Source organism: Sander lucioperca, chromosome 2 (genome assembly GCF_008315115.2).
Source record: "Sander lucioperca isolate FBNREF2018 chromosome 2, SLUC_FBN_1.2, whole genome shotgun sequence".
NCBI classification, from domain to species: domain Eukaryota; kingdom Metazoa; phylum Chordata; class Actinopteri; order Perciformes; family Percidae; genus Sander; species Sander lucioperca.
Genome location: NC_050174.1, coordinates 11,727,180 through 11,751,411, shown reverse-complemented (window position 1 = coordinate 11,751,411; position 24,232 = coordinate 11,727,180). Strand labels below are relative to the sequence as shown.

At 39.5% G+C, this 24,232-nt stretch overlaps 1 protein-coding gene and 1 long non-coding RNA gene across 4 annotated transcripts in view; one reads left to right on the top strand and one right to left on the bottom strand.

The window, feature by feature from the left end:
* LOC116056551 overlaps positions 1 to 24,232 on the top strand; it is a 112,683-nt gene that overhangs the window by 38,025 nt on the left and 50,426 nt on the right. The gene's annotated exons all lie outside the window — the stretch shown is intronic.
* Positions 7,998 to 24,232, bottom strand: part of LOC116056546 (pikachurin) — a 29,861-nt gene continuing 13,626 nt past the window's right edge. Inside the window, exons 8-26 of one of the 3 annotated variants that reach the window (XM_035992464.1) lie at positions 21,476 to 21,541; positions 21,009 to 21,121; positions 20,676 to 20,923; positions 19,976 to 20,163; positions 19,746 to 19,846; positions 19,562 to 19,662; positions 18,996 to 19,140; positions 18,592 to 18,781; positions 17,809 to 17,934; positions 17,123 to 17,366; positions 16,912 to 17,023; positions 16,093 to 16,209; positions 15,629 to 15,809; positions 15,016 to 15,039; positions 14,708 to 14,786; positions 14,408 to 14,551; positions 9,249 to 9,332; positions 8,472 to 8,575; positions 7,998 to 8,382 (exon numbers count right to left, since the gene is read on the bottom strand). In XM_035992464.1, coding sequence (XP_035848357.1) covers positions 8,231 to 8,382; positions 8,472 to 8,575; positions 9,249 to 9,332; positions 14,408 to 14,551; positions 14,708 to 14,786; positions 15,016 to 15,039; positions 15,629 to 15,809; positions 16,093 to 16,209; positions 16,912 to 17,023; positions 17,123 to 17,366; positions 17,809 to 17,934; positions 18,592 to 18,781; positions 18,996 to 19,140; positions 19,562 to 19,662; positions 19,746 to 19,846; positions 19,976 to 20,163; positions 20,676 to 20,923; positions 21,009 to 21,121; positions 21,476 to 21,541 — 2,519 coding nt within the window. In that variant the 3' untranslated portion in view covers positions 7,998 to 8,230. The remainder of the gene's footprint in view (positions 8,383 to 8,471; positions 8,576 to 9,248; positions 9,333 to 14,407; positions 14,552 to 14,707; positions 14,787 to 15,015; positions 15,040 to 15,628; positions 15,810 to 16,092; positions 16,210 to 16,911; positions 17,024 to 17,122; positions 17,367 to 17,808; positions 17,935 to 18,591; positions 18,782 to 18,995; positions 19,141 to 19,561; positions 19,663 to 19,745; positions 19,847 to 19,975; positions 20,164 to 20,675; positions 20,924 to 21,008; positions 21,122 to 21,475; positions 21,542 to 24,232) is intronic. The other 2 variants (XM_035992466.1, XM_031308680.2) reach the window with 2 other exon arrangements.

The following is a 24,232-nucleotide window of genomic DNA, read 5'->3' as shown; positions in this document are numbered from 1 at the left end:
GGTATGTTCATGAATATTTAGATGAGCTGTGCGCTGACTCGTTGAGGAACCACATACACATTCTTTGGAGACGATATAGCAGGTCTCATATTACACACACACACACACACACAGACACACACACACACACACACAGACAGAGAGCTGCGCACACACGCAGACACACTGTTACATGCCCAGACATACCTGTGCGCGAACCGAGGTGGCTAAAACAGCCGAGACCAAATGCAAAGTTTCGACACTTTCATTACAACTAGTGTTGTTGTAACATTACCCTTTGGACATAAAAAACACCACAAAAGAATCACCACTCACCTTGTAGCTAGTAAGCGCGGGTAACGGAGAGTGAACCCCTGCAAGCCTGTCCTCTGCGGCGCTGCGTTTAGATCCACAACTCTCTCTCGTCCGATATACTCGTTCTAAACACTTTTCTTTGGGCCAGTGGGCTATTCCGTTGTACAGCCTGGAACACTGCATTTACGACCACAGTTCATTTTCAATATCCTTTAAAAACTTCTTCTTTCTAAAGTACACAGTGCAGCTTGTGTGTGAGCTCCTGACAGAGCTCCAGCTCAGCGGGTATCAAACCCGGTCGGCAGCCGCCGCCTGTCACGGCAGATTGTGGAGCTCCTCAAGTCCGAAACTGTCTTACCAAATTTGCAATTAGCCATACATTTTCGTAGAACGGCCCATATTTGAGCTTTACATAGTTGATTTCTCGCATAAAAAAGTCTCAGAAGTGAATTTAGTGATGCAAAAGCAGACAAACAACGTATAACATTTCTGAGATCTGCGCGACCTAGATTCAGAAGACGCCTGATCTCAGGTCAGTGGTGTAGCCTATGTAAATTTTGGGGCGTGACAAAGGTAGGAGTTGAGGAGTTGACGTCAACTTTTAGCTTTGTTGAGATTCACCTGTTTTCAGAGGCAGTTTCAAATTTTTAGATTTGAATAGGAAAGAGGTGGCAATGGAATTTTGAGGTTCTATGTATGTCCTATTTACCCACCAAACTGTCATTTTTTCAACTATGACAAAGTAAAATCGGTTTTGCATTCTATCACCCCTTTAAGAAGGTAAAACAATATATTTTCTTCAAGATTGGATTTAGCAGTGATCTGTGAAAGTTTCGGTTTGTTTGTTGGTTGGTTGGTTGGTTGGTTTAAGAGTTTAGGTCCTTCAGACTCACTTGAAGGAGCCTTGTGTCTGGAGGAGGGAGTTAGGGTAAGTAACTGGTATTTTAACATTTTACTTGCTTTATAAAATATGCCCTTTAAACTAAATCCTAAATTCTAAATGTAGGCATACATATAATGAGAAATACCATTTGCAGACCAGTAATAGTGTTAAAAGTAAGCAATTTTCATAAACAGATGCATACACACAGAAAAGGTCCAAGGTGGACAATAAATCAACATCACTTTGCAATTTTATACATTGTTATCATATCAGCTTTAACAATAATATAATGGCTCAAAAATACTGTATATAGTGACAGCTATCTGTCTACTGGTTTATTAATAATTTGTAATATTTTCTGTTTTTATTCTTATAAAAGTAACCATGAAAATCTCACCTGCAGTGGCCTTGCCTGGCTGAAACGTCCCGGAGTTGACGAGAAGAGTGTATGGTGCTGGTGAAGCCTGGAAGCACCCCAGAATGAAGAGGCAACATGTCCTCACAGACACCAGTGGAATAGCCACTAACAAAACCAATTGTGAAAACCGCATCTCAAGCTTAATGAAACCAGGCAACAGCTTCATCAGGCTGATGAAAAGTTGCTGCAGAGCAGGTAAAAATAGAGGAATACAATGTGAAACACACAGAACTGAGCCAAGAGATGGACTGTTGCTGAGTTGCACAGCCGCAACATTTCAATTTTCTCCAGCAATCACATCAAATGTGCTTTTCACATGAATGCTCTCATGATTTTTTTGAAACAAAGAAACAATTTTCCTTCAGCGATAATAAAATATTTTAGTCCGTCTATCTCATGCTTAAAAAGGATTGTGGCTGAGGGACCATAGACTGTACAATATTAATGGACAAAGCATCCATTTCGGCGAAGTGCTGCAAATGCGGAAGTGCCTTAAACCTGCATTCTATCTGAATTCCAGCAGGGGGCAACACGTGCGGTTGCAAAAGGAGGTCGGAGGTCTATGAGAAAGTGACCCACTTCTCACTTCATATATTACCTCAGTAAACATTTTCATAATGAGTTTATGGTCTCAATCGCTAGTTTTAAGTCTTCTGCAATACAGAATGATGTTAATTTTATATATATATATATATATATATGTATATATATATATATATATATATATATATATATATATATATATATATATATATATATATATAAAGCAAGGGGTGTTTTAGAGCGTGGCTATGATGTGATTGCCAGTGAAAGTGTGTAACGTTACGTAGAGTGTAAGCAGCTCCTCCCTCATTCCTCCCTCTCGTGTAAAATCGTAATGGCAAACTTGACGACTCATAGCAGATCTCCACAAACCAATGGGTGACGTCACACATGCTCTGTCCATTAGTCTATGTGAGGGACATTAGAAAATGCTTTTAAAATCACATGATAAAGCAATTTATCATTATTATTATTATTAGTCACAGTATTACTAAAGTATGTTTTTTTTCAGGGATCATTCATGACATATCTACATTTGACCATATGCCATTGGACAACATTTTGACTTGGCAGTTTAGCTTTACAGGGGAAACACAAAGAGCAAACCTTTTACAAAACACACTAACTTTTGAAGAAAACTATTTGATTTGTTTGACTCAGTCTGCTGAAACCTCATATTAGGAAGTGGTTACTTCTGCTTGGTGGCAATGTTGTGCATTTGAGCATGTTTGAATTCAGGCAGTGCTGTGCCTTCATTCCACACACAAAACAAGACTGTTTTCAGTCACTGGCAGTGCTAACAATGGCAACAAAGAACAGAAGTGATTTTTTTCTACACTATGAGGAGAAGCTACTATGACAAGGAGAAGAGGATTATTGGCCTATTTCAAGCGGCTCAACGTTGTCTTCACTACCAGCGAACACTGCCGGCAGCAGAAACAGGCAGGAGGCAATACTAAGTGACCTGAGAAGATCTCATGAAGCAATAAAAACATCTCCAGAGTCTCCAATTCAGAACTTTAAAAAAAATCCCTTTTTCTGAGTTCATGCACATGTGTAATATTTGTGCTTAAAGGATTAGTCTCTCATTTGTAAGAGTATTTCTGAGTGTCCTTAAAACGTTCTAATCTTTTGTTTTTCGAAAAGGATTTGTTGAATAACAAAACAAGAATAAAGACATACAAAAGAACGAAATCTCACTTCACTTATGATTAATATCACAGAACAGACTTTAGCGATGTATGTATTATTTATTTTACATATAAAAAACAACTGATGTGAACCTTCTGCACAGCGCTGTGGAGATAGGTCAGGTAATGCAGGACTGGTGTGATCCTGACACTAAGAGGAAGAAGCAGACTGTGCTTTTAACATGAACAGAGTCAGACACCATGACATGTTTTCTCTGGCTTTCACCTGTTTAAATTTACATTTGAGATTTTACCCTGAGATAATGGACTGTACTCTTTTATCATTTAGTAAGGGATATAATAAGAAAAAAGATTTTTCTAAGAAGCATTATGGCTCATACGTCAGACTGTTGCTGCAGAGTCTGATATTCTATTCTGATGTTTTGTTCCAGCTGATTACTGAATCATTGAAGGCCACGCGCTAACTTATTTATTTCCCATACACTCATTTTGCACTCCATATCTTTACAGGCAACATGAGGATGACGTCACAGCAATACTTGAAAAAGTACTACACAGAAGGCAGACCCGATCAGTGGAAACCATTAAACTAAATCCCTATTTGGCAGGACTAAATATTCTCCTCTCATCCTCCATTAAATACAGTATGTTCTGTTAGGGTAGTGAATATGGGGAGTAGAGATCCAATAGAACATCACCTTGTTTCTTAATAGCGTATGCGAGCAAAGACAGAATTGTACACAAGAACAAAAGTCACGTGACTTTTCTTGTTATTCCATCTCCTCGAGGCTCTCGGAGTCTTCCGAAAAACTGGGTACAAAGAAACGTGGAGCCAGTTCAAGGTGCAAGTCCATTTCCATCCTAGTTTAGTTTGTCTACTAAATGCAAAATGTGTTTCCATTTTCTGTTGCAGCCCAGTTCTCCCAATACAATTTAGCACGTCTTTCAAAGCCATTGCATAGCTATGTTTTCAAACAGAATGCAATGAATGTGGAATCTGTCGCATCTCAAATGTTAAGTCTTGCATTGCACACTTCACCAGTATGCAATTGTCTTAATATGGTTTCAAAAGTCTGTTTTTAATCAGGCTGTTTGCAGTGATGACGCAATGATTTATTGTAAGTTTGCTCCAAAAGCTCTTTCCCCTTAAAGACTCAGTGTGTGTATTTAAAGGATTGGTGTTTATTGCTGAAAACCTGGACATACAGTAAAGTATAAACTGGACATAAATTTGACAAAAAGTAATACACTGGATGTAAGTGAAAAATGTGTTTTTCTGTGATTGGAGTGGGTCAACCCCTTTAAATGGACTATTAGTTGTAAGTAGAGCATGATGAGATTATGGTGCTCCTGGTGTATTTAATATGATTTGTTATGGTATTCAAGTCGACTCGAAATTAATGTTCATAGTGATAAAATGGATTAGGGTTAGAGTACAGGTTAGGTAACTGTTCTGTTAACAGTATTAATACAAAGGGAACTTACAAAATGATTAGATAAAACCAAATCACATCCCATTAGCTATCATACGGGATCGTTATCACAAGTAAATTGAATGTGGCAGGTTTAGAGTGAATCTTTCAGAGGTTACCTTTGACCTTAAACTGTGATTAAATGTGCATGACCTCAATATAACTAAATGGTTTCATCTAAATGAAACAGATGGATTCATCAGTCACCACCGCTCTCAGTTCATTTGAGTGTGAACGCTCAGGAAAATTTTTATCCTGGAGTGCTATGTGTTTGTGTGTATGTGTACACGAGTTCCTGCATGTGTTTAGGTGACAGGACAGAACAACAGCAGCACGAGAGTCGATTTAAATCCAATATAAAATTCCACTGAGCGACACTCAGTCCTTTAATGTGCCGTCTGATCTCCAGCAATGTGCAAATGAGGTGGTAAGAGGTACCAAGACCATGTAGGTTATTTCTTAGCAATTAGCAGCTGACATCACAAGGAAAACCCCAATCAGTGACATGGTTATATTCATATGATGGTGCTGTGTGAAGACAATGTCCTTCTCTATGTCAAAATCATAACTCTACAGTGATCAGAAGATAGACATTACAATATGGACTCTGAACTGAACTACATCATGTTGTATAGATGGTTGTATTGCAGCAAGTGCATCAAACTGCCCTATTTTCAAAGTACAACAAATGTTGTAGCCACCTGGATGTCTCAAAACATCCAGAATGTTCTGAAATGTCATGTCAAATCATCTTGTAACCTTGGTTGTGATTGAAAGGACCTCCAGAAAGGTCCATAATGACGGTGGTTAAAAATACAATTTAAGACAAGACAAAATAAAGAAAATCAATGTGTTTTTGTTATGTGCAGACCATTCCTCTCCTGAACATTGTGTTCCTGTGGGTTTGTGTATCACCATTTAAAAATGTTCTGTACAAAATGGCACAAAAAAATCATTTTCTCAGATCTAGAACTGCTGTGTGGGTTTTTTACAGGTTGTCGTTGTTGTATGTTTCCAACAATTCCTCAAACCAACACCGTGAGTGTTTTCTGATCTATCACCATGGTTAAGTGCAGGCAACTTAAAGTACTTGAATTAGGTTAGGGGAAAGATTGCTTCTGTGAATCACAGTCTCAGGTTGTCATTTTTTTTATCTTGTTCTCTGCAAAAATCTTATTTTTTACCAGTCTAAACAGGGTCAACCAGTACTTTATTCACATCTTCCAATTTCTTAGGTTTCTGGTTGCTGCAACCAGTGATTTGTCAATAATCATTCCCTTGTTTTATGGCCGTTGCTGGCCAATTTTACCTCTATGTCATAAGATTTTCTTTTGTTTTGTATAGCTGTTTAAGATAGTGACACCATAGTGACTGGTGTTTTTTAAAACTACAATCTCCTTTGTTATGAATTAAACAACCCTCTCTTAGGGCAGCAGGTGATAGGAGCTTTTTTGTTGCGATGCTGTTTTAAGTAAATGTTGTGTCTTTGAGAGAATTTTGCTATAATGAATATAAATAAAAAATGAAATAAATGTAAGAGCACTACCACTCATGACAAACCATGACAAAATGCTATTTAATTAGCAGGCTATTTGGTTAGCATTTATTGCAGCGTCCAGTTTTTGACAGACAGCTGTCACAGCGTACCATTTACAAATACAGCAAACATTTCATGTTAATGTTAAAAAAGAAAATGGTAACAGAGTTTTGAAAATCTAATGTTATTTAACTCACATAATGTATTTCTGTTTAATTGTGACTGCAAAAATGGAATGGAAAGATATACCTTCAAACACGTCTACAATCAACTTTTCATCAAATAACAAATGTTGACACCTATATACACTTCTTTAGGACTGTAAATTACTCATTTTCATTTTGAGGGGATTATTATGGGAGGTATTAAGGCTTGAGTAGTAGAATGTTTGGGATGAGCACACTCAGCTGTGATGATTCCTGCTTGCTCGTCCCATCACAGCTCCACCCAGGTCAGTTCCAGCACAAATTTGGATTATCTGGTTCCACTAGCTGACAAAGTTGGCAGCAATAGTAAACCTTTAAATGGATCTTCAGACACATATGCTGACATTACAGATGCTATACCAACCTTTCCTAACAGTCTATGGTTCACTGCTATTTAACAAACATGTTTCAACACTCAATATGTGCTACATTTTGTACAATGGATGGTTACGCAGTGGTGGATCACATTGCTCATGCTCATTCACATTACACAGTCACATGGTGTGTTTCATTGGATGCACCTCATTTGAAAATCTTTCGGACTTGACACACTTGTTGAAAATGCCAGACGACCACTGACTTTCTTTTGTTCCCCTTCAAATAAATTCAAGTTGTAAAGTTGTGTAATAACTGACCAATTATAACTAGATTTGTTCTGCGCTCAGACTTTGAAACCAGGGTGTGGCTCTCGTGAGAAATCCATCTTATTAAGACATTGGTGTCATTTTCCCCTTTAAGAAGTCAAGCTTAGGCTTGGGAAAGCACTAAATTGACAATCTTGCACTGCTTCACTGCAAATGCTTAAAATACGAGAAATTCTCTATTTACTCTGGTGTGAAAACATACGTTCAACTTGAAGGCTGAAGTTCAAAGGGCTGTGGTTTCAGATGATAGACACTGTCATGAAAAAATTCTCCAGGGTTTTGACTGCTTCACCATGTCAACTTCAGACTTCAATGTGACTAGTATCTGAGATTTTCAAATAAAGGAGCATGTAAACTAAAAGAAGAGCATATAAAGACAAATATTGTGAACAGCTGACATTTTCACCCTTCAAAACTAGCAACCTTTACAAAAACTGCCATCAGTCAGACTTTTAACAAATTAGAAAGTAGATAACACGTCACGAACAAGAATGCCACAACAACAAAAACAACAGAAATATTCTAGGGCCAAAACCAAAATCTTCTACAAAGAAGTTTATCTCTGCTAGCTGCTCACACATGTGATGCCTCTTGGTTCTTCCAGCAATCAAATAAGGATTTACAGTAGAAAAAAATAAAGATACAATTGGATCATCCCATGAAAAGAATTGTCCTTCAAAGACCCTCAATACCTATAATGCTAAGCTTTTTTTCTCCTTTCACAGAGTACTTGTGCTTTGTAATACCCCGTGGTCGTTTTTGCTGTTGTCAGATGTCAAAACTGTTTTTAAAAGCAATTCATCAACAAGTTGTTAATGTTAAAATAAAATGTACAACTTGGCAGGTTTGAGTTGGTTTGAAAACTTTTGCACACAAGAGCCACTTTAATCTTCTTGTGACTGAAAGTAACAATGTTGTTAGTCTTTTCCCACTTCGAGTTTATAGCATGTCAGTAGTCCTGAATTGGTAGACCAAAATGTCACTGTTTTAGTCATTTTCAAGATGACAAATCAGCTGGTTGAGGTGTTCGCTCCAGTTGAAAATGTTGCTGTACAGGGACCTTCATGTATTGAAGCCATTTTCTAGTTGGAGCAGGTGTTGATGTTCTTGCCGTCAGCAGCATCCTCCACCAGTGCTAAGTGATAATCAGTGGAGAGTGTGAAGTGGGACACGCAGCCCACCAAGCCTCCAATGTACTGTCTGTTTGTGTGAAGAGCTATCTCTTTCATGCCACCTTTAGGGAGTGAACATAAAAATGCAGACATTATTGTTTGATCTACATTACAGCACTGTATGGGATAATGAGTTGTGAACACCACCTACCAACATATAAGGGTCCATTGATATTGAGTTGTCTCATCTTTCCAGGTGCCCTGCCTGTTTTTGCTCCATAGTCATCCACTGTCAGCTTCCCTGACTGTCCATCCCTGAAGACATAAGTGATAATGGTAAACTTATTAGTAAATTTGAAGTCCTTTAAAGGCTGTCTTTGGGTTTTCCATTTTCCACATAGATTGAAAGTTAACCTGTTTCTGAATGTGCTGCACAGGAAAGAATAGCAGGTTGCCAGATGATCTCTCCTTAAAGCTGTGCTAATCCTGTATATTAACAATGTATCGAATAACTATGTGTTATATGTAAGGGGTTGCTTGTAAGGACAAAAACACAGGCAATCATCATGCAACTCTGCAGTTTCCCTCAGCTCTATAGAGCATTTTAGTGTATTTTAGCTCATTATTATGGATTTATTTTACTGCAACTTTACTGTTTTGTTTCAAAGCTCTCACAACTCTAAATAAACGCAAATGTTGTCCCATGCCTGCTGGATGTGTAGATAGGCAACCGTTTGCTAACATTTTCACATATATATATATATATATATATATATATATATATATATATATATATATATATATATATATATATATATATATATATATACAGTATGTCAGCTTGTTCTACTGCCGCCAAGTGGACAAATAAACTAATTGGTGCAGCTTTAATGTCCGAGCTCTCAAGTGAAAGAAAAACAAAGCCACAGACGTTGTGATCACCTTATTTGACAAGACTTTTTATTAAAGTGAAATTTTTTTAGCTTACCTCACAGCTTTGACTCTGTGCCACTTTCCATCGGTAAAGGTCCCATTGACAGCAATGTTAGCCGCACCGCTGCCCAGGTTATAACTACAACAACATGGAAACACATACAACGCGTTTAGCTAATTACAAAGGTGCATTGGGTTCACATTTGTATGGTACTGCCCAGATAAATCCTGGTTCTTTTCCAGGTCATCGTCCTGCCTTAGGCTTCAGGTCTTTTTTTAGCTCTGCCTCTACTGGGTGCTTAGCTATCCCTGCCCTTTGGTGGGATCAGCGTCCTTTTCCATCATCATCCTCATCGTCATCCTCTTCTTACACTAAACTTTCTTTTCTTGCTGAAATCTGCGCTTTTCACTGCAGGGAGGAGCCATGTGGCAAGCAGGACTTGTACTTTGACTATAAATATTTATTTATAAGAAAATAATTTCAGTAAGAATGAGTGGATACACTTACATAACTGTTTTTATATGTTTTCATATTGTCACTCATGTTACACAAACACATAAACATTCTGTTGAAAATATCACAGATTCATGCCCCCCAGGTATTGATCCTAATGGCACTTTACAAGTGAATGAATCTGAAAATGTTTTCTGCAGGGTAACATGTAGTACTAGTACTATTCCAGTTATAATCAACAATAGACCATACAAAGTGTTGAATCCCCTAAGTAATAAGAAGTTGACTGCAAACATAGTCAATTTAGCATCCAGTTCACGTCAGCCACAACCTGCCCCAAAAAACGAGACAGTGTCTGTAACTCGACTCAGATCAGTTAAATCACAGGTAACCAAAAGAGGGGCAATACTTAACAACCTAATTGGAATTACAACTACCACTGCAATGATAGAACAGGATAGGAAAATTAGATGCGGTCTACTAAATATCAGATCTCTGTCTTCTAAAGCAATACTAGTAAACGAATTGATATCCGATAATCAAATTGATCTATTCTGTCTAACTGAAACATGGCTGGGCCATGAAGAGTATGTCAGTCTAAATGAAGCCACTCCTCCCACTCATATTAATACTCAAATTCCTAGAAGCTCAGGCCGAGGAGGGGGAGTTGCAGCCATATTTGACTCAAACCTGTTAATTAATCCTAAACCTAAACTAAATTATAACTCTTTTGAAAATCTCGTTCTTAATCTTCAGCATCCAACATGGAAAACAGTACAGCCAATTATATTTGTTGTTGTCTACCGAGCACCAGGTCCATATTTTGAATTTTTATCGGAATTCTCAGAGTTTTTATCATGTGTAGTCCTAAAATCAGACAAAGTACTTATTGTAGGTGATTTTAATATCCATGTGGACGTTGACAGCAATAGCCTTAGTACTGCTTTCAACTCACTACTAAATTCAATTGGTTTCAGTCAGAGTGTGCACGAGGCCACGCACTGTTTTAACCACACCCTTGACCTTGTGCTGGCATATGGCATCAAAATTGAAGACGCAATAGTATTCCCGCAAAATCCTTTATTATCAGACCACTTCTTAATAACTTTCGAATTCTTACTACCCGATTATACGAAATTAGATAAAAGCTTCTACGCTAGAAGCCTATCTGACAGTGCTGACAGTTTAGCTAAATTCAAGGAAGATATTCCAACAGCACTAAACTCATTACCGTGCCGTAATATAACAGAGGATCTTTATGTAAACTTTAGTCCCTCCCAAATTGATAATTTCGTAGACGGTGCTACGGCCTGCCTACGGACTACTTTAGACTCTGTTGCTTCCCTTAAAAAGAAGACGATGAAGCAAAGGAAACTAGCACCTTGGTATAACTCCCAAACTCGTAAATTAAAGCAAATCTCGCGCAAACTTGAAAGTAAATGGCGTTCCACCAAACTGGAAGAATCTCGTTTAGACTGGCAAGACAGTCTGAAAACCTATAGGAAGACCCTAAGAAAGGCCAGATCAGACTACTATTCATCACTAATAGAAGAAAATAAGAACAACCCAAGGTTTCTTTTCAGCACTGTAGCCAGGCTGACAGATAGCCACAGCCATCTATTCCTATAGCTCTGAGTAGTGATGACTTCATGAGTTTCTTTAATGATAAAATTATAACAATTAGAGATACTATTCATCACCTCTTGCCCCCAACCTCTAATGGGTCACCTTTAACTGACAGACTGCTAGAAAGAACGACTAGACCTGACATATACATATACTGCTTTTATCCTATAAACCCTCAACAATTAATGCTAAAAGGTCTCTTCAGCAAAGCCATCTACCTGTCTCTTGGACCCCATCTCTATGAGGCTACATAAAGTGCCCATATTATGAAAAAATCACTTTTTCTGGGATTTGGGGTGTTATGTTGTGTCTCTGGTGCTTCCACACACATACAAACTTTGAAAAAAATCCATCCATGCTGTTTAGAGTGAGATACGGTTTCTGAATGTGTCCTGCCTTCAGTCTCTGGGTGAGCTGTTCAAAATCAGCACGGCTTGTGATGTCACAAGCCGAAACGAGCAGGCTAACCGCAACCATTAGCTCGTAGCGTTAGCATGCTAACGCTATGGCTAACGCTAGCATGCTAACGCTAGCATGCTACCTCGTTTTCAATAGCAAAGCACTGCTACAACACACACAAGTTCACCATAATCTACAAAAGAACTACTTACATGTGCGCCCTCATTTAGAAGTCTCCCAGCTAATCCTGCCTTGTAACTGACTGAAGTTGTAGAAACAGCCTTTCTTTTACTGTCTATGGAGCTAGCTAGCTGACATGATCTACATCTGAGCTACTGGGCATGTGCAGTGCAATCAAAGATAGTACAGAAGAAGAAGAAGAAAAGAGGTCTCACTCTGTAGCTAAAACAGAGACCAGCTGAAAAGAGGATCTGCAGCAGTGAGAGAGAGCACTGCAGTACAACACAAATATGGTGTTTTTTGAAAATTAAACCATGTAAACCTATTCTGGTACAACCTTAAAATACAATTATGAACCTGAAAATGAGCATAATATGGCTGCTTTAAAGAAGCGTTACCCGTGGTTAACACTTCATTGCTAGATATGATAAATATGTCTTTATTGACAGGTTATGTACCGCAGTCATTTAAAGTAGCTGTGATAAAACCTCTACTGAAAAAACCCACCCTCGATCCTGAGGTCTTAGCCAACTATAGACCTATATCTAACCTTCCCTTTCTCTCCAAGATCCTTGAGAAAGTAGTCGCTAATCAGTTATGTGATTTTCTACATAGCAATAGCTTATTTGAGGACTTTCAGTCAGGATTTAGAAAGCATCATAGCACAGAGACGGCACTGGTGAAAATTACTAACGACCTTCTAACTGCATCAGACAAAGGACTTGTCTCCATACTTGTCTTATTAGATCTTAGTGCTGCATTCGATACTATTGACCATACCATCCTCTTACAGAGACTGGAACATTTAGTTGGCATTAAAGGAATCGCACTAAACTGGTTTAAGTCCTACTTCTCTGATCGATCGCAATTTGTTAATGTTAACAATAAACCCTCCAATTACGCTAAAATTAACCATGGCGTTCCTCAAGGCTCAGTGCTTGGACCAATTCTATTCTCCTTATATATGCTTCCTCTAGGCAATATTATTAGGAAACACTCAATTAACTTTCACTGTTATGCGGATGACACCCAATTATATCTGTCAATCAAGCCAGACGAAACCAGCCAGCTAGCTAAACTTCAAGCTTGCATTAAAGATCATGGATGGCCTACAATTTCCTGATGTTAAACTCAAACAAAACCGAAGTTATTGTACTGGGCCCGAAACACCTACGAACCTCATTAGCCGAAGATATAATTACTCTGGATGGCATTGCCCTGGCCTCCAGTACTACTGTCAGAAATCTAGGAGTTATTTTTGATCATCTAAAACAAACCTCTAGAACAGCCTTTTTTCACCTTCGTAACATTGCTAAAATTAGGAACATCCTATCTCAAAACGATGCAGAAAAACTAGTCCATGCATTCGTTACTTCCAGGCTGGACTACTGTAATTCCTTATTATCAGGATGCTCAAATAAGTCCCTTAGGACTCTCCAGCTGATCCAGAATGCTGCAGCGCGTGTTCTGACAAGAACTAAGAAAAGAGATCACATTTCTCCTGTATTAGCTTCTCTCCATTGGCTTCCTGTAAAATCCAGGATTGAATTTAAAATCCTTCTTCTGACCTATAAAGCTCTAAATGGTCAAGCTCCTTCATATCTTGAGGACCTCTTAGTACCTTATTGTCCCACTAGAGCACTACGCTCCCAGAATGCAGAGTTACTTGTGGTTCCTAGAGTCTCTAAAAGTAGAATGGGAGGCAGAGCCTTCAGCTATCAGGCTCCTCTCCTGTGGAACCAGCTCCCAATCTGGGTTCGGGGGGCAGACACCGTCGCTACATTTAAGACTAAACTGAAAACTCTCCTCTTTGATAAAGCTTATAGTTAGGGAGTGAGGAGTTGCAGTGAACGCCTAGACCGGCGGGGCAGGGTGTATAGCTGCAGACCCAGCACCCCTGCTTTTCTCTGCTTCTCTTTACAGTCATCAGATTTACCTATCGTATAATCAATAATATAGTGCCTCTCCTAGTTATGCTATTATAATTCTAGACTGCCGAGGAAGTTCCTTCTTATGACACGCTCTTTTCTTTTGTTTCCTTTTATGCACATCCTGTCTCAGAAGTGCTTGTTACTCACCTAGCTCTGGGGAGTTTACTCCCCGGAGTCCTTATGTTTCTTCTTCGCCTAGAACATCGCCTCGGATTAGGGCGACACCAAGACCTGGGTCTTGGGTGCAGCTGTGGCTATGGACCTGCTACACCCTGCTACGCTCTGCGATTCCCTGCAATGCCCGGCTATGTCCTGCTGCGTCCACCGCGTCCACCCATGCTCTGCTGTGCCACGCTACATCCTGTACCGTCATAACCCCAACCGTCAGACACCGCCCACCAAGAGTCTGGGTCTGCCGAGGTTTCTTCCTAAAAGGGAGTTTTTCCTCGCCACTGTCGCAATAGCCACTGCTAATGCTTGCTCTTGGGGGAACTATTGGAATTGTTGGGGCTTTATAGAGTGTGGTCTAGACCTACTCTATCTGTAAAGTGTCCCGAGATAACTCTTGTTATGATTTGATACTATAAATAAAATTGAATTGAATTGAATTGAATAAACCATTACCTAAAGATTAGTGCTCCATCCTGAAGCCCCATCGACAGGAAGTCACTGTTGGGTCTCATTGGACTGTCTCCTCGCCATAGCAATAGGCCATCCTTGGCTGTGCTCTTAAAACGCATGAAAAGGTTTGTCCTGGACCCAGATACCCTGAAAAATAATTAAATGTACTTACAAGCGCAATGAAAGCGAGAACTGTTGCTATGATAGTAACAAACATCATTAAAACAAGATAAAAACTTTAAAGGGGGAATTGTAACTTGAATTGTAATCAAAACCCTTTTGCAGCCCCATTTCACTACCAACCTTTTCAGGATATCTCTGTTGTCATATGTGAGGTAACTTCGGCCAATAAACTGCGGAATTTCAATAGCTTCAGTCACAGCTGGGCAGAGAAAACATTATATTTACTTTGTATCATCACAAGGTGGCAGCATCAGCATGTATCTACTGATTTAGGCTTAGCTAGACTAAAGACTGAAATGATTCTGTGAGGAGAAATGAATGAGGGGAGGGGATATATGTATTTTCAAATGTAATGTTAGGTTAACATTATTTTAATTAGGTTGCAGGTTGTCAATATTTGCTTTTTGAATTCATAGAAGAAAACTTACTGTTCAAACAGTAATTCCCACACTCTGTTCAGTGAAAGCATTAAAACAGATAAGGCATAGATAGGCTTTAGGGATTAGGTTGTGCAATACATCATTCTATGACATTACATGATTACAGAAAACACAATGTATCCCTGAGAAGAGTAAGGTCATGCCACATTAAAGCCATATATAACAGACGAACAAAAATCATTGTCGACATTCATTTCTTCACAATTGATTTCTAACTGAAAGTTAATTGCATCTTCTGTTATTCTTCGTTACTTAAAGCAAAAACCATTAAAACATATCTTTCGATAAGAAGTGTCTAAACTACACATTGCTTTCAGTGATATCATCTGATACCTTTTTATCTCTGATGCTCTCTAATCACAATGCACCAAACTGTGAAATGGCAGTTCTTCTCCTACAGTCAGTATCAGCGCAGTGTCCCATAAACCTTTGGGATTCCCAGTAATTGTTTGAACTCAACCAACAAACCAAATACTGAACTTGCACCCATTTTATAACTATACTAGTCCCAGTATGTATAGTATGTTTACCCCAAACATATGTTACATTGCTACAATATGAGCCAGTTCTGTAAAAAAATAAAAATGTTTAAGCAACTGACCTTTCTGGCAGTGCCTCCCATCGTAGCCTAGAGGGCAGTCACATTCGTAACTGTCCCACTTTGGCCTGCAGGTCCCTCCATTGGCACAGGGACTTTCCACACATGGGTGAGCTGAATTTGCTACATTAACTCCACCAGCTGAGCCAGTTGTTATCGGGATGGTGCGGTCATTGAGTATCAGCTGGGGAAGGGGAAAGAAAAGAAACAGACAGAGACAAAGAGGAGGAAAAGGAGGAGGTGGCAAGAAAGGATATACAAATTCAACTAGACACAGTTTTGTTACTGTAAAGATGTTATGTGCTACATCATGTTTTTTTGCGACAGAACCAAGTGTTGTGACTTAAATATAAACTTCTTATTGTTTACTCATTACCAGTGTGATGGATTTGTAATGAATGTCAAAATAATTGTAGCAGCAAATACATTTTTAAATACAGGTGTTACAGGTGTGGATATGCTAATACCTTCTGAATAATTCCAGTGAAGGGCTTTATCACACCTGCTGTCCTCTTGGTTTTATCGTATTCTGGTACTCCGCCAACATAAAGAGGTGAACTGCAGTTTATCTGAGTAAAAGCTCCCTGAAGAGTAAATCAAACAGAAATGTACTAGTTATTTATGTCAGCTATGTGTTAATGAATCTAGTTATGCCATATAAACACATATGTTCTTTAAGATTAACATCAATGTTTTCCCTTTTCAGAAACTAAGTGAAAAAGTGCCATTTAGAAAGTTTAAGGTCAATTTTGTCTTTATAAAAAGATAGTTTCATCATCACAGAATTTAATAGTGGACAAAGACCCTGTTGCTTCCGGGATTGCTCCGTTGCCATTGGAACTTCCGCCGGATGTCACTCTTTTCAGCCGGATGTCCATTTCCTTCAGTTTTGTTTGTGTTGGAATTTTAAACTCCGTTCGATTTATGAGGACTATGGTTAACTGCTCCTCAGATCTCTGCAGGGTAAATCCAGACAGCTAGCCTGTTGAATCTGAGTTTTCTGTTGCATGACTAAAACAACCTTTGAATGTACACGTTCCACCAAAAAACGTTCCTTCCTGAGGCTATTTTGCAGTGGCACCACGGCTTTTCCCGGTGCTTACCACCGCCCAAGACGATTGTGATTGGTTTAAAGAAATGCCAATAAACCAGAGAATGTTTTTCTCCTATCCCGGAATGCTGTGTGGACTAGCCAGACCCTCCTCCGCAGTACTGTGGAGGAAGGTCTGGCAAAGCGAGACTAAAAATGACCTAATGCAGCTTTACGCAGCACAGAAACAAAATACCTCAGCGATTCCTTCCATTGGCCTCTGACTGTCCACCTGAAGGATACCACTCTTTGCTGTACGAGACACCCTCAGCTCATGCCATGTGTCCAGACTGATCTGCTCTTCACTCCTGTAGCACAGATCATCACATACAACAGAGACCAGTAGCAATGAGAAAGTAAAGGAGACAGAGAATAGTATGAGTGGAGTGAGTGCAGCTATTTAATACCTTATCGTAGCTCCTCCAGAGCCGCAGTCAAATCTGAACTCTACATATCTGTCCACCAGGTTGATAGCCAAGAAGTCTCCGCTGCCTGCGTCATCACTGTACAGCAGCGTCCCGTTGGGCATCGATGGCTGAAACGTCAGCTCAAACTCCATGAAGGACAGATAACTCTGAGAGGACTGAGGCCACTGGATGACAGCGTACGAAAACACTGTCTCATTGAAGAGAGGTGAGAACAGTGAGAAAGCTGAAGAGTTAGAGAGAAGACATGAAAAGAAAAGAGCAGGAATGAAAGACAGAAGAAGGATTTGGGCCCCAGGGGAAGAAGAGATATGAGCATTATAATGATTAAGAGTGAAGAGGAGGAGAAAGAAATAAAAGTTGATAGAACAGAAGAAAATGGAGAGAAAGGACACAGGGAGGAAGAAGAGAAAGTGGAGGGTTATATTGTGTGAAAGCTGGTCTTACATGCTATCAATCCCTCTGGCACTATCTAAGACATAATAATACTTATCTCCACCAATTTTCCTTCATGTAGCACTAAAGTGGTCAGTAATTACTTAAAAGGTTTGTGTGACAATGACAGCCATCAAGGAAGAATAAACCCCAAAGGGATTTTACTCTCTACTTTCACCATGGTATGTGTTCTTTTTGTAGGTGTGAGACAAAGGAAAATAGAGTTGACTCACTCTCTTCACAAAGTGCTCCCCTGAAGCCGAGCGGGCACAGGCAGATGTAGCCATCGGCGCGGTTTGCAAAGCAGATCCCACCACTGGCACAGCTGATCAGGTCACATATGCTGTCGCTGCACTCACCTGGTGGCAAGGAGATATGAGGTGATTTAGGCAGGCTCAGCATGTCCCTGTACAGATAACTGGAAAAAGATGGATACATAAAAGCAAATACAGTTTCAGGAATTTCATTATTTCCATGTAACATTCTTTCTCCATAACTGGGCGTATAGATATAATAATAGCATAATTTGTAAAACGTGTCTGCTCCCTGCTTCAAATACAAATGGACTAAAACCTAATTATTAAAAGGCTATTTTTTTTCTGATTGCGACAAAAAAAGTATCTTAAGTCGTGACCACTAATAATAACCAGATTTTTTCTTTTCTTATATTATTTTGGGATGCAACTGTCAGGTGCTTTAGAATGAATGCTGTCATAATGTGCCTTGCTTTGCTTTTATTTGTTAGATAAAGTGAAATAGTACAATAGTACCAAACTGTGCAATGAATATATACTGCCATCTAAATTCAAATAGAGCCCTCTAATATTATGACTTTTTATGTACAAAGTCCAAAATAAGTAGTTTACTTATACAGAGGCATAGCTGCTCTGAGCACCAACACCTGAGAGGAGAATCAGTGCATTATGGGTAACATGGGAAGGATTATTTATTTGTGGCAGCAGCCAAAGAAAGATAATACCTGTATAAACTCCCACACATACTGTATGCTTCCTCACCTATATCAGCTCCACTCAGAGCTCTGCCCAGAGGCCAGGGTCTGATGTCTGTTGCCTTGTTGTTGATGGTCAGACTCTGAATGCAGCCAAGAAAGCCACGATTTGTCCCTGTCGCCTTGACCAGCCAATATGCATTCGGTGATCCACCCACATACAGCGGGGAGCGGAAAGTGATCTTAGTGTACTGGCCCTGAAGGAGCAAAGAGTGAAGAGAACAAAATGTGCTTGATCCTTTATTACTGTAAAAACACTTTGACGCTGGTCCACTCCCCGAATGGCTTAAATGACAATATTGTCAGCAATGTCTCATATTTATACCGCAAAAAGCTTTTTCATTTTCAAAGATGTATTTTATTTTGACAAGATCCATTTATGCAAAAAAAACCTGCATGTGTTACGGTTACCTGTGAGCGCCCAGATATTGGGGTGTCATTGTCCATACGCAGCCAGCCGCTCATTCCATCTCTGAAGATGGTGACCATGTGCCACTGACCGACAACAATGTGACTCTCACTAACTATTTGAGCAGCTCCTGTACCACAGTTAAACCTGAGGGAAAACAGATTAAATATTCAGTTGTTACATATGCCGACATGACACAAATGCTGTAATAAGCGTATGCATCCTTAGCCTCTTTAACTCTTCATACAATATCACAGATCTATTCTCTATCTGCTTGTTCTAACATGTCACTGAAGATACGCAAGACACCATTAAATCAAATGGAAATACGGTATTATGTTTACATCCCCTATAAGATGGTTTCTACAAGCAAGCTGCTTTTGATGCTTTTAAAGAATTGTTTTCCAGCATTAAGGACACTTTGTTTTCGCAAAAAAAACATCTTTTAATCCACTTTCTTTTGACCAACAGTATGTGACAGCTGACATCATTTTAAAGTTTAGTTTCTGTATGCTGCTTTTATTCACCAGCTAAACCTTTGAGAATCTAAACCCATATGTGTTCTCACCTGTAGTGCAGCTTGCCTCGCACCAGAGCCAAAGAAGTGAAGTCTCCACGGCCGTGTTCATTCTCTCCACAGTATAGCAACAAGCCATCCTCAGAGTCTGCCTGTACCACAGAGAAACTGTTTCAAAGCTCTTTTCTCCTTTTGAAAGAAAAAGATCATTGGAAAAAAACACATGGTTCTTTACCTTGAACTCCAAAGTGATCTGAAAGGTCTGGTAGGAGTTCTTCAAGGGTTCAAAGGTCATGTGAGAGTAGCCAAAGAACCTCGGAAAGTTCACTGATACCACTGAAGAAGAACAAAGATTAAAGTCATGGCAAATGTATATTTGAAAAAAAGCTGGAAGTGTTACAAAAATGAGAGCTGTCCCATCACCACACTTTTACGAAGGCTTGCACCCAACTACAATTCTCTCACCCTCAGAGCAAGTGTCCCCTCTCCGTCCGAGGTTACAGTGGCAGCGTGAGCCTCCACCGTCGTAATCGCTGAGACAGAAGCTGTCAGGTGGGCACACAGTATCATCGCAGGTCAGGTCGTACACACGAGGCACCTCACCTTTCCAGGGGGACATGGTTGGAGTGGTAGTGGTGGTGGGCAAAGTGATGCTAAGGTGGATCAGAAGAGGAAGAAAGATAAGGATGTTTAGTATGGTTTACAGTGCATAGTCAGTAGTTTAGCTAACAACTATGTTTTACTTTCAAATGCAATTTTGAAATCAAAAATGAACTGAGAGGTTCCAGAGCAGTCTGGCGATGCCAAGCTAGAAGTGCTGTACATCACAATCAGAATGACAGCTTAAATTCTCCATTCTGTCTCCACCACAAAAAATAAGCTGTCGATGGCGTTTAGTAGAAAGCAGAAAGCCAGTAGAAAAAGCAATCTAGAAATCAAAGAGCAAGAGGAATCGCAATAATTGTGATTTTGTTGAGATAAACGAAACCTTCTTGATAACTTTATTTTTCGCCCTTCATAGGGAAACATCTGTACATGTTCAACTTTGCTTTTAAAAGAGAGGCCATTTCCCCCTCCAGTTGCAGTGATATTTTATCAATATTAAACAGATACCTTCATTAAAACAGATAGCAAAGTAAATTGAGGTTTTTAGCGTACATCTTACCTGGAAGTGGTAAGTGGGGCAGTAGTTGTGGTGTCAATAGTGGTACTGGGCTCTGAGATAGGTGAGAAAACCAGATCTGTGAAATCTGGGAAGATGGATGAGGTGGTGGAGGAAGCTGGAGGGGCAGTAACGTTGGGAGGAGCGATGGTGTTCATACGGTAAACAACGTTCCGACCAGATGGCGGATCAGGGCGTGAACGAAGCTGGGACTTCCTGTTATCCTGATTGATACCTGGGAATGGCTTCAACTAATAAGAGGAAGATGATATATAAGATTAAATATGCCTGAAATGTTTAAGTATCCCTGTCCAGCTGTTGTATGTAATAACCCACCTCCTCAATAAAGATATCATAATCAGAGTCATCAATGTCGAAGACATCTTCATCTTTGTTCCTTGAATCTGTGATGTAACGTCCATAATCACCACTGCCAACATATGATGCACCTGTTCAGAATGCCAGTAAAAACACATACTGTTTATTACATGCTTTTAAAGGTTTAATTCTTTAAAGACAGTTGATAAAAACATACACAATGACTGCACGTTAAAGGGTCAAACAAAGTTGGTCAGTGATGAAACACAAGTCAGCCGTTAGTCAATACACTAAGTTCTGGTCACAAAATGATGATGACAATGAAAATGGCCCAAACAACAATGGTGTCCAATTCACATGAAAGAGATGATGCTTGGGTCCTCTGTGTATGACTGTTTTCCTATGATGAATGATCATGGGCTGGGGAATGTCACAACATTTCACTGAAGAAATAGTAGTAACAGCTTCTGGCCCAGCGGGTCTACCTTTTTGCCTGTACCCAGGCTGCTGCACCACGTACTGAAACATGTCTCCTCGATACGGAACGGCAGCTAATAATGTACAAAAAGAAAGCCAGACAGTGAATACTCTGAGCGTAGCATAAAACCAATTTTTTGGTTAGCTACTGTAACTGCTGCTGCAAAAATAATCCTCATAATAAACCTACTTAATTAATCAGTTAGTAGTTTTTCCAATATAAATAGTTAGTTGAATAACTTAACAAGGTTTTGGTTGAGATAAATAAGACATCATAAATAATTATACCTTCATTTAAACATACATTCAGAAAGACCACTTACACCTTGCATAAATGTGTTATATATTTGGTACACATACAGTATGTTGACCGACAGAACAGTTGTACATTTAGGCAGTGGTGGCCTAAAGGCAGGCTTGTGACCGGAGGAGGTCGCCGGTTCAGTCCCCAGACCGACAGGATAAAATCTGGGTGTGGAAATTGAAAGAGCAGTGCTTGTCCCTCCCTCATTACCACCACTGAGGTGCCCTTGAGCAAGGCCCTTAACTCCAACCGCTCCAATGGAGCTGCTCAGTGGCCAGCAGATCAGACTGTGGTTGTACTGGGCAACTTCCAGGTATGAATGTGTAACTGTGTGAATGTGACAGGTCGTCGTTGCAAATGAGAATTAGTTCTCAATCGACTTACCTGGATAAATAAAGGTTAAATAAAAAAAAAAAAAATAAAACGTATAGAAATAAAATAATTATGAAGCTTAAGATGTTAAAAAAATCCTTTCTACAAAATAAAGTACAAAAAGATGGAAAAACAACAGTGTGCATGTTCAATTTGACACTTCCCCTGTCATCCACTCTACCTTGACACAGCTTAATCTTAGCTTACATAACAACATCCCCTCCCTCTTGTCTCCTTGCTCTTCCACCTCCATCTATAGTATCAAATATTACAAGTTTACCATAATGTAAGGTAAGTTAGGGAATTGAAAAATATTTTGTAGTTATGGATTGATCATTGACCACTTATAAAACATAGCATACTGCAAAAAAAAATCAAAGATCTCATAGAAACTTGACTATTAAGCCTGAATGGATGCCAAGATTTAAAGTGCTAATTAGCACAGCCTAATAACAATAAATCCTGAATACTGAGTGCTGGTATACAGGGAGAGGGGGAAGCCCAAAAAGCCCTCAGTAAACTAATCTTATGTTGTGTAACAATCCCCCTTAGTCCATACCACCCTGCTTCCAACTTCTATAAACACACACACACATGCAAGCACGCACGCACGCACGCAGGCAGGCACGCGTGCACACACACACACACACACACACACACACACACACACACACACACACACACACAAACTGTCACAGAAAGAGCGACAAGAAAACTATGTTAGTCAGTCAAGCCCGCCCCCGCTGTTAACTCAAGCAGTGGCGTATTGTGTGTGTGCATCCATCAGGGGTGTGGATGGGCAGAGAAGGGGTCTGGCATCCCGTCCTTAATCCTGTCTGATGAGACTCGGACGTAACCCGCTTTTATCCCCTGCTAAGAAACCACGCTTCTCTATCTCTTCATTTCGGTCCGTCTGTCTGTCTGTCTGTCTGTTTGTGCCTGTTTAATTTTATCTTGTTTCATGTAACTTTCATTGACATTATTCTTAGCAAGGTCTTTCTAATATTACCTCTCTTCCTGTCTGTCTTTCTATCTCTGTGTCTCTGTCTCTGAGCAGTCTAGCAGGACTTAGCACTCTTAATTCAATCAGAGCAGTTTACAACAGTCTGACATCTAACATAGCGTGTGAGGCAGATGCAGCTGGCCCACATGGCTTTCAAGAGTCAGCAGTGTGGTCTGTAGGTCACAGAACAAAATCTGGATAATATGATTGTGTCTACATGGCTGTTCAATTATATTTAGTCATACTCCTAAAACCTTATATGCACAAGCATCCACTCACACATGAGCCTAACATTTTGCCCACAAATCTGTAGGTAAATTGTTTGAATGTCATGATCCTCGATCCATTAAGACATTACTATTACTGCATGTATGTATGTGTAGTACACACCTGTGTGAACGTGTGTGTGTGTGTGTGTGTGTGTGTGTGTGTGTGTGTGTGTGTGTGTGTGTGTGTGTGTGTGTGTGTGTGTGTGTGTGTGTGTGTGTGTTTTAATATCAGTAAGTCCTCCTGACCGTCCCCCACCCCCATCACCACTACCATCAGCCGACTACCAACAGCTGACTACATCAAAAATAATAAAGTAAATGACTCTGTTGCTCTACATCTCCATCATCCAAGGCTCCACTGACACACTGACAGGTGCTGTCCTACATTCAAGCTCAAAAGACAAACTGTCTTTTCTTGTCTAAATGAATGGGATACATGTAATTTATTCTATAATGATGACTTGAGGAAGTTGTGTGAGCTTATTATATTGTGGAATTGTATTGTGATGAGACTTTTATAACGGAAAAAAATATGCTTAAATATTTCAATGTAATAAAGGTAGCATATTATGAGAGAGAATTCAAGAATTTGAAAGAAAAAACACAGTTCCATTGCTTCACAGTGCTGGGAGAAATGTCTCCATTGTAATGTTTGGATTTATACAGTGTGGTTGAACATGGTGAATGTTTTATTGTGAGAATAACTTTGGATATGCAAAAAAAATAAACATAGTCTGTTTAGTTCTGCGTGGGTGTATTGTTGAAACTAAACTAAAACTGACTTTTGTTTTAAAATGTTGTTGAAACCAGATTAACG